Consider the following 10,567-nt stretch of genomic DNA (forward strand, 5'->3'; position numbering starts at 1 on the left):
GGTCACTCCCTGAATGCCTACAATAGCCAAGACTGGGCTAGGCCGAAGCCAGAGACTAGAACTCAATCTTCATCCTCCACATGGGTGGCAGGACCCGTGCACTCAAGCCATCACCTGCTGCCCTACATAGTTCTCTTTAGAAGGAAATTGGGATGGAGAGTGGAGCCAGGATTCAAATCCAGTGCCTCCAACACAGGATGCGGGTGTCTTAACCACCGCACCAAGTGCCTGACCCTCATTTACTGAGTATAGCACCAAGATTTCTGATTGGCTCTATTTTATGATCTCTCTCTGAATTTCTTGCTCATCTTATGAATTATCTGAATCCTCTTACATCTCATTAGGTTTCCTGAAAATCATTATTTTGAATTCTTTATCAGATAATTTGTTGACTTCCATTTTTTTAAAGTCCGTTCTAGAGTTACTGTATTCCTTTGAAAGCATCATCCTACCTTGTTTTTGGTTTTTATTGTTTGTTTACCTAGCAGGTCTTCAAATTTTATAGGGTAGCTTTCATAGGAAAAGACTTTGTTCTGCTGATGTGTCCTAGGGTGTTGCTTGGACAAGCTGTGTTGGCTCTGGTTCCAGGTGAGTGCATTAGTGCAGTGTCTGTAGCTTCTGTAGCTGTAAAAAATGCCAGCAGTGTCTGTGGGTGTCTCAGTGGCTTAGACTGCGAGAGTGCTGGGATTCACTGCCAGCTGAGATGCCATCCTCTTATGCAGGTCATGTACCCTGGCATCTCTGGGTGAGGTCCACCTGGCTGTGAGTGTGGGGTGCCTGCCAGTTTCTATGGGTCATGTGAGGGCAGTGCCCTCCTCGAGGGCCAAGCTGAATGTGCCCAGTAGCAGAGCGGGAAAAGGTGTCTGAGGGCTGCGTGTTAGCCAGGCCACACCAGTGCAGCTGGATGGGACAGATCATTGTCCAGGGACTGCCTGGGCAAACTCCGGGGCCAGTTTTCTCAGAGAGGTCTGCCTCGCTGCTTCCTGGGACCCAGGGTGGATAGGCAGGGCTGAGCACCTGCTTCTCAGGGCTTCTGTAAGCCGAACCTCAGTTGTGCTGCTCAGCTTCTTGGAGCCACAGAGAGTAAACTCACAGAGGTGAGTGAGGCTACCCAGTTTCTTTCTGGAGTCATCGGTGTCTGGATGACAGTTTGTCAGCTTCCCTGAGCCTTTTTGGGCTGAGCTACTCAAGGCTGGTTGCTCTGTTGCTTCCTGGGGCCTAGGATGTATAGGTGAGGCCATTGGCTGCTTCCAGGGCAGTCGCAGTGTAGTTGAGGCCATCTGTTTTCTGGGGCTTCTGTAGGCCTAGCTGTCCAGGTGTGCCACCTGGTTCTTCCTGGGTCTTGGCAGCATTGACAGGGCCTCCTGGCTTCTTACAGGACTGTATTGCTGGAGCTTCTTTCATAGGACCCCAGATAGACAGGGTCTCAAGATGGCTCCATGTTGTAAGATTGGGGGGAGGGGGGACACAATGTGGGCTGGGCTCTTTCTCCAGAACAGTGCTCAGTGTGGTATCCCAGTAGGCTCCCCAAGCTGGGCTCAGAGCCTGTGAGGGCTGCAGGGTTCTCTGGGGACAAATGCCTCCAGTGTCTGGTGTGAGTGGGGACTGCTGGGGGCATGCTGCTTACCCTGCCCGCACAGTGATGTCCCTTTTGGTTCAGGGTTATCTGTAGAGATGGAGAGGCAGGGGCTGCTCACTGCTGGTAAGGTCATCGTGCCCCTCTGCCCTGCATGGTCTAGTTACTCACCCTCCTGTCCCCTCCGCTGCAGCTGGAGTCCTGCTCTGCACTTTGCTGCCCCAGCCTGGGTAGGGGGGGAGGCAGGCCCTTGGCCCCTGGTTAACATGGTTGTGGAGGCTCAGTTCACAGGTACTGGCCTAGGGACAGGGAACAGGGAGCTCTGCCTGGTACTGAGGCCCAGACTTAATTCTCCCTCCCTCCCCCAAGTGGGGGGTGTTTTTCCACCCCACGTGGCTTGGAGTTGAGGGAGGAGTGATACAGGCAAATTTTTTTCCTGCTGTCTTTAATGCATCTCTTACTGTACTAAAACCAGGCACTGTGGTCTCTGAGCTAGCTTCCCCAGCTCCTGTAAATGTGGACTAGTACCTGAATAGAAGTTCAAATTGGAATCTGGGAGATAGGATCAACTGGTGGGGGACCTCACTTGGCTACCATTGCTCTGACCCTTCACTAAGGAAAGTTTCTAACGGCCATGTGCAGCCGGTGTTGTGTTGCAGCGGGTTAAGCCACTGCTTGCAACACTGACATCCCATATCAGAGTGCCATTTCAAGTCCCGGCTGTTCTGCTTCCAATTCAACTTCCTGTTAATGAGCCTGGGAAGGCAGTGGATGATGGCCCAAGTAGTTGGGTCTCAGCCATCCATTTGGGAGACCTGGATGTAGTTCCTGGCATCTAGCTTCAGCCTGGCCCAGTTGGGGAGCGAACCAGCAGATGGAGGATATCTCTGACTCTCCCTGTCACTCTGCCTTTTAAATAAAAAAGTATTTTTTAAAAAGTTTGTCGTGTCGAGTCAGTTTCTAGTTTTGGTTAAGGCAGGTTGAATTCTGATATCAAGATAGAGAATTCCAGAAAACAGCTAATATCATGAGTCTAATTAACAAAGGATCTTCAAAAAGTTCATGATGGGACCGGCACTGTGTCATAGCGGTAAAACCACCACCTGCAGTTCCAGCATATCATATGGGTGCCCGTTTGAGTCCCAGCTGCTCCATTTCCAACCCAGCTCCCTGCTATGGCCTGGAAAGCAGTGGAGGATGGCTCGAGTCCTTGGGCCTCTGTGGCCATGTGGGAGGTCTGGAAAAGCTGCTGGCTCCTCGCTTCAGATCAGCCCAGATCCAGCCGTTGCAGCCATTTGGGGAGTGAACTAGCAGATGGAATACCTCTCTCTCTCTCTCTTTGCCTCTGCCTCTCTGTTGAAATAAATAAAGAAATCTTAAAAAAAAAAAAAAAGTTCATGAATATTTTGAAAGATCTATGCATGGAAGTGCCTTCATAGATGGTTTAGATGGCATTTGAAGTTATGGAGCTAAACTAAGTTGACAAAGGAGAAGAAGAAGGAAAGAGATGAACTGAAGACAGAATGTTGGGAGACTTACGAATGAGATGGGAAAGAAGGCCAGGAAAGAGGTGGGACTCCACTGGGTGGTCTCCTGCTGGTCCAGCGCACTGCTGTGCACAGCGCATCAAGGGGCCGGCCTGCCGCCATCTCCAGTAATGTCTTCTCTTCTTCCCCAGGAGAATGTGAGAGCCTTGACCAAGGGAGTCCAGGCCGTGATGGGTTACAAGCCTGGGAGTGGCATGGTGACTGCAGCTACTGTGAGCTCTGAGAATGGGGCTGGGAAGCCCTGGAAAAAACACGGCAACAGAAATAAGAAAGAGAAAAGTCGTAGACTCTACAAGCACCTGGATATGTGAACCTGGGCTGCAACTGAAATGGATCTGCGTGGTGCAGGGGAGAACAGAGGCTGGTGCCTCCTGTGGAGCTCTTCCAGGACCCTGGCTCCACAGGATGGACCCTGCCCTTGGGGCGCACAACCACATCCAGTGATGTCAAGATGGAGAGGCACCTGGAAACACCACGTCCACCTGTGGTCATCCGGAGCCCCAGAAACCCGCTCCCTAGGATGAGTGAATGAATGATGAATGGTGTATGCCTGTGTGCATGTACACACATGCTTACTAATTTGTAATTTGAATTTTTTGAAAAGATAATTAAATTAGCAGTTTTGAATGTTTTTGTTGCTTTAAGTGAATGGCCATTTGGATATACCACATTCTTTTAACAGTCTTAATCTGCTGAAACATGACAGGTTTTTTTTCTTAAGATTTATTATTTGAAAGAGTTATAGAGGCAGAGAGATCTTCCATACCCTGGCTCACTCCCCAAATAGCTGCCAATCACCAGGACTGGGCCAGGCTGAAGCCAGGGGCCAGGAGCTTCTTTTGGGTCTCCCTCATGGGTGCAGGGGCCCAAACGCCTGGGCCACCTTCTGCTCTTTTCCCAGGCCATTGGCAGGGAGCTGGACTGGAAGTGGAGCAGCCAGGACTGGAACTGGCGTCATAGGCGGCCCAGGTGGAAGCTTTAGCCACTATGCCACGATGCCGGCCCTGCAAAGGGATTCTTAATGCCTTCTGAAAAGCAGGGGCTAAGCCAGCGAGTTTTATACAAGTCAGCGATTCTTCACTCAAGGATTTGGTTGTCAGAGTGCATTCCTGATCAGGGCTGAAGCAGGCGGGAAAGCTGCCAGGATTGTCGGCACTGTGCAGCTCCCTCTGTAGCACCTGCCGCCAGTCATTCCCGGAGCATAGGAACGCGGGCAGAGGAGGATCGAGCGCCTGCCTCTGACAGCAGGCTCTGATCCGTCCGCAGCAGCCTTTCGTGCCACAGGGACACGGCATGGACTTGCAGTCTAAACCTTGCTTTCTGTGACAGTCTGAACTGAGCTGTCCTTCACATTCCATATACTTCACCAATGTAAGATTAACAAGTCAGTGGTTCTTAGCATGTTCCTGGAATTGCACAGCCATCACTGTGGTTTTAGGACATTTTTCTCACCCCATACCCTGTAGCCATCAGTGCTCAACCTTCCCAACCCCCTCAGCCCTTCCGACCACCTGCTAGTTCCTCCATGGATAGATTTGCAAAGCTGGACGTTCCCTAGTGATGGACTAGTAGAAACACCCTGCTTGCCCACCCACAATGGGTACATTCTGCATGTGCCTCAAGACATCCTGGTGGAGGGGAGCCCCCATTGCCCACTGCTAGGACCACCTCATTGCCTCCCTCTCATCACACTCCCCTTTCTCCCGCCATTCCCTCCCTCCGCTTCCTGGAATTGCCTCCCATTAAACGGAAGTCTTCTGCTCAGAATCAGGAACCCACACTGGAACACCCTGAATGGGGACTTTTTTTTTTTTAAGATTTATTTATTTGAAAGAGTTACAGAGAGAGGTAGAGACAGGGAGAGGTCTTCCATTCTCTGATTCACTCCCCAAAAACTGGAGCTGAGCCAATGCAAAGCTGGGAGCCAGGAGCTTCTGCCAGATCTCCCTCATGGGTACAGGGGCCCAAGGACTTGGGCCATCTTCCACTGCTTTCCAAGTCGCACTAGCATGGAGTTGGATTGGACTGGAAGTCGTGCCCATATGCAAAGCCAGCGCTGTAGGCCAAAGTTTTAACCCACTGCGCCACAGAGCCGGCCCCTGAATGGGGACTTTGTATTTTCACCTTCGCTTCTGCCCCAGAAGTGTCTCATTAAGCATTCCTTGCAGTTCTATAAAAAGTATTTCCACCTTTCCTGTGAAGGTTAGCACTCTAGACTTATAGATGGCAGTTGCTGTCATCATTGCTATTGTTTTGAATTTTTTTCTCAGCATTTGATTACAAGGCACATACCACCCCTTTAAATAGAACCTGCTGTACATCTGGCATCTGTCCACTTTCAGGAAATCAGAAGGAAGTTGAGGTTTTTGTCCAAGAAGCCCAGAGCCACGTGCATGTTTTGATGGGTGAACAGGACAATCTGACAGCCAGAAAACTACCTACTGCCCTGTGTTTTAATAGCCCTCTCCCCTCTGCAGTCTATGGAGAAGCCAGGGATATCATTCAAACCTTGCACCCTCAGTAACCATTTATTGTATGTTGTGTTCAGTGCACTGTGTGCACTTGAGGGTGAAGTGGAGGACATACAAGGAGGAAAGAGCCTTTGTCCAGAGACTCTCCTGTGAAGGGGAAACAACAGTTTTGTGCATTCTCAAAGCAAAGGGATGGGGTGGACATTTAGTAATAAAGAGTAGGCTGTTCACTCTCACTGCTGTGTAGTAGTCTAGAGTGGCTATATTACAAGCTACCTGTTCTAAGAATGGTGCTGCCATAGGCGTTCTAATACAGGGCTGTCTGATAGAACTGTGTTACGATGGAACTGTCCAGTAAGTGACTACAGCCATATGTGGCTATTAAGCACTTGAAATGTAGCCAGTGTGAGTGAGGAAGTGAATTTTTATTTGTATTTAAGTATTTTTTTAAAAGATTTATTTATTTGAAAGAGTTACACAGAGAGGGAGAGGGAGAGGGAGGTCTTCCATCAGCTGGTTCACTCCCCAATTGGCCATAACAGCCGGAGCTGCACCGATCCAAAGCCAGGAGCCAGGAATTTCTTCTGGGTCTTCCCATGCGGGTGCAGGGGCCCAAGGACTTGGGCCATCTTGTACTACTTTCCCAGGCCATAGCAGAGAGCTGGATTGGAAGTGGAGCAGCCGGGTCTCGAACTGGCGCCCATATGAAATGCCAGCACTGCAGGTGGCAGCTTTACCTGCTATGCCACAGTGCTGGCCCCTAAGTATTTTTAAATACAAACACCCACAAGTGACTAGTGGCTACCTGTTGGCCAGCAGAGTTATTTATAATACATACCTTTAAGTGAACCCTGTGTGCATTTCTGTGGAGTGTGCTCTATGTAGTAGAATGTTCCGTGATAGGACCCGCAGATTTCAGCATTAGAAGACCTCAATGAACCTTTCTTTTGTTCCTCCCTCTTGCATATGGATCTCTATAGGAAACACGAAGAAGAAATATATCCCCTTCAGTCTCATCACTTTGATTTCACAGGGGCTGAAACTGAATTATGTTTATAGAGATGAGCCTAAGATTCTGGTCTTGTGACCCTCATGGGAGGTCGAGGTGAGGTGGAGGAGACTGTCCCCGCTCATTTGTGAACCAGTCTCTCCCACGTCTTTCTGAGCAGTGGGAACTCCCCCTGATGCCAGGGGCCCTGAACCAGCACGTGGCTCACAGTTAACAAGCTCTCATTTGTGTAACTGTGGGAGAGAGGGGTGTGAAGGTACTGGCATCAAACCGGAAGTATCTGCACATCCACTTACATCTGCATCTTCTCAGTAGAGGTAAGTGAGATCCTCCATTCTGCTGCTGACTCCAGGTCCGGGGCCTCCCGGGGTGTCCATGAGTCTGGGTCTGAATACATTCTCCCTCCTCCAAGTGCATCCAGTGCCTGGCAAACAGATTCCGGGAGGTGCTCCTTGTTACTTAGGGGAAAGGCTGGTGAGGTCTCCTCCTGAGCCCCCAGGGAGCACTTGCCAGGACGAGTGCTCCCAGCATGCAGGAACACAGCTGGACAGACTGATGTCAACGTGTCCTTTGCTGTTTTTCTATCCCTAATCTCGGCCTCTTATCTGCATTGTGCCCTTCTCTATTCTTTTATCTAAATTACGAAGTGTACCAAGTGGCTGCCACAGTATTTTTATAGTATGTGGCTAACTGTTGAGTCCCTCTCAGGACAGAATAAAAAGCAAACTGTTTGGCTTGCATATTCTAGATAATGCAGTTGGAGTTGCCATGGCTGTTGTTGCAATGATTGGAAAACAGCAGCAACCGAAGGAAGATTATTTTAGAGAGTCATTTTGGGAAATGCATTTCAAAAAAACCCAGTGTTTCTAACTCTGGTTTTAGGCACTTGCTATCATTTCTCTGACTGAAATGGGGTTTTAAGTTTTATTTTCTTAGTTTCTCGGCTACCAGAGAATACAGAAGTAGAACAACTATTTTAGGAAATAGAATAGGATTTGTTACCTGCAGGCAAGACATGTGCTATGTCTGCTGCCACGCAGTCTTCCCTAATCCGTGGCTGTTGTTTGTACGCACTCTACAGACTTGAGCCCAGCACTCTCAGAACACTGTCTAGAGCAGTGCTTGTCAGACTCTGTGCACAGATGACCCATGTGTCTCGTGAACACGCAGATTCCGATTCCTTAGGCCTGGGTGGGCCCGAGCCTCTGCATTTCTCACAAGCCCACGGGTCGTGCTGATCCTGCTCGTCCAGGGACCACTTGAAGTCGCAAGCTTGGGGACATCCTCAGAAGGTAACTGCTAAAGGTAACGACCGCCAACTGCCACTTGACCCAGCAGCCAGAGGACAGAATGGTGAGAGGTGGATGGGGACCGGAGGGGTGGAATTCACATTTATAATGCGTATATCTCTTCCACTTCTGAAATACGTAACTGACAGTACTGAAACACATAGAGTGTCTTATGTGAATTAGTAAAACCTGGAGTGTTTAAGGGATTCTTGAGTCCATGTAATATTCAGAAAAAAACAAAAACCAGAAAGACGAGGGCTTTTATGCAAAGGAACCCTGGTCAGTAAATGTAGCAGGGGCAGAATTTCCATTTGGTGACCACCAGCGAAGTCACCGCCTCGGGAGGTCACCGTGGGAGCTGGAACCACTCCCCCACGTGAAAGGCTCTTGGGGAACTGGAGGGCCAGGCAGTTGTGCAGCCTCACTCACCACTCAGGACAAACGGAAGGAGACAGGCTTTTCGTAATGGAGAGATCTGGCAGACATCACCTTAAACAACTGACCGCAATCTGGCGTCACCCACAGTGTCACAGCCTGACACCCTGTGCTGCCTGAGGTGGTGTGACAGGTGCACATGTGTCACCTTTGACTACCTTCGCAAAAACATGCCGACCCCTCCTCAGCCTAATCGTGAGAGAACAGTTAGACTGTGGGGAAATTAGTTACACGAAGCAATTCAAAGATGGTGCCCAAACGAAGTAAGGTGGGCGGAATCCAAAGTTGTTTACCACCAAAACTAACTGGCTACGCAACATCAAGGGAGGTAACAAAACTAGTAACAAGTGTATAGACATATGGTTGGTCCTATAAGAAATCGCCCCGAAAAATGACCGTTTAAGTGATTGGTTGGTCTTTAAGCCCTGCCCCAATGCTTTAAAAGGCTCTGTTACGCGCGAAATAAACGAGTTCTTGCTAGACGTGGCTCCCCGCTGCGTCTGATTGTCTCTGGGATCAGGAGGCTGGGGAATAGGCGAGTGGCGCACTTACCTTTCCTCGGACCCAGTCCATCCTGTACAGGTGGACTAAGACCCTGCATTAGACAATTCCAGACCTGGGCTCAATGATCAAATGCTGGACTGGGGGAAGCCCCACTGTGTTGGTATCATTAGAACAGCTGAGTATGTTTTAATATGGGTGACAGATTAGATCTTATAGTGTCGGTACAGCAGACATGTGATTGCGTCACTCTCCTTGGAGACACACTGATGCATTAGGAGTTAAGTGGCAGGAACCTGTTGTACTATCAAATGATTAAGAGCACGAGAGAAAACTAATGTGGCAAAATGTTAACAATTGCAGGACCTTATCTAATGTTTGGAAAGAAAGGTAGGCATTTTCTGTAGATCTGAAATTTTTCCAAAACACTTTGGTGGGGGGGGGGGGGCGGGTAAGGGGTCACTAAGTATTCAGTAAAATACCAGCAGGGCTCTGGAGTCATGTAGTGCAGTAGAGAGAACTGGGCCAGGAGAGAGAAGCAAATGGTTGTCATGGTAAGCAGAAATGCGCTCCTGTCTCCGCGGGCGCTTTGCCAGCCACTGCCCTTCGGGAAGCAGGGTTCTCCAGCCCCCATGGTGGCATGCATAAACTCGGCAGGACGCCGGGCTCTTTCTGCAGCAAGAGCTGATACTGCCTCTGAACAATTACTCAGATGCAAATATTCAAGTACGGTATTCTATGTAATCGACTCTTAGAAGGTACGTGGTCTCTCGAGGCTGCTGTTGCGGTGCAGTGGGTTAAGCCGCTGCTTGCAATGCCAGCATCTCACATTGGATTCCATATTGGATTCTGCATCCAATCCAGCTTCCTGCTAATGCTCCTGGTAAAGCAGCAGGTGATGGCTCACGTACCTGGGCCCCTGCCACCCAAGTGGGAGACCTGATAGGGTTCTAGAGTCCCAGCTCCAGCCTGCCTAGCCCAGGCTGTTGTGGCTATTCGGGAAGTGAACCAGTGGATGGAAGAGCTCTCTCTCTCCCATTCAAATAAGTAACTTTTAAAAAAATTATGTAGGGGGAAGGTGTTGCAGTGCCACATCCCATGGTCAGAGTGCCAGTTCAAGTCCAGCCTGCTCTGCTTCTGATCCAGTTCCCTACTAATGCATCCCAGGAGGCAGCAGATGATGGCTCAAGTGCTTGGCTTCCTGCCACCCACATGGGAGACTCAGATTGAGTTCCAGGCTCCTGGCTTTGGGCTGGTGTAGTCCTGGTTGTGGTAGGCTTTTGGGGAGTGAATTAGTGGATGGACAGTCTCTCTCTTTTCTCTCCCTCTTTCTCTTGTCTCTCTCTCTCTTGTTTCTCTCTGCCTTTCAAGTAGATGAAAATAAAGATTTTTTAAAGATTTATTTATTTATTTATTTGAGAGGTAGAGTTACAGACAGTGAGAGACAGAGAGAAAGGTCTTCCTTCCGTTGGTTCACTCCCCAAATGGCCGCAACAGCCAGAGCTGCGCCGATCCAAAGCCAGGAACCAGGTGCTTCTTCCAGGTCTCCCATGTGGGTGCAGGGGCCTAAGCACTTGGGACATCTACTGCTTTCCCAGGCCACAGCAGAGAGCTGGACTGGAAGAGGAGCAGCCAGGACTAGAACAAGCGCCCATATGGGATGCCAGCACTGCAGGCGGAGGATTAACCTACTGCGCCACAGCACCGGCCCCAGCAAAAATATTTTTTAATGTGGGGCT

General features: G+C 49.6%; 1 protein-coding gene across 1 annotated transcript in view; it reads left to right on the plus strand.

Annotated features, from left to right (window-relative positions):
* Positions 1–3,757, plus strand: part of LSG1 (large 60S subunit nuclear export GTPase 1) — a 38,170-nt gene extending 34,413 nt beyond the window's left edge. Inside the window, exon 14 of the mRNA XM_062209931.1 lies at positions 3,255–3,757. Within this exon, the coding sequence (XP_062065915.1) occupies positions 3,255–3,434 (180 nt within the window). The 3' untranslated portion in view covers positions 3,435–3,757. The remainder of the gene's footprint in view (positions 1–3,254) is intronic.
* Positions 3,758–10,567: the final 6,810 nt, after the last annotated feature.

Source organism: Lepus europaeus, chromosome 2, assembly GCF_033115175.1.
Source record: "Lepus europaeus isolate LE1 chromosome 2, mLepTim1.pri, whole genome shotgun sequence".
NCBI lineage: Eukaryota > Metazoa > Chordata > Mammalia > Lagomorpha > Leporidae > Lepus > Lepus europaeus.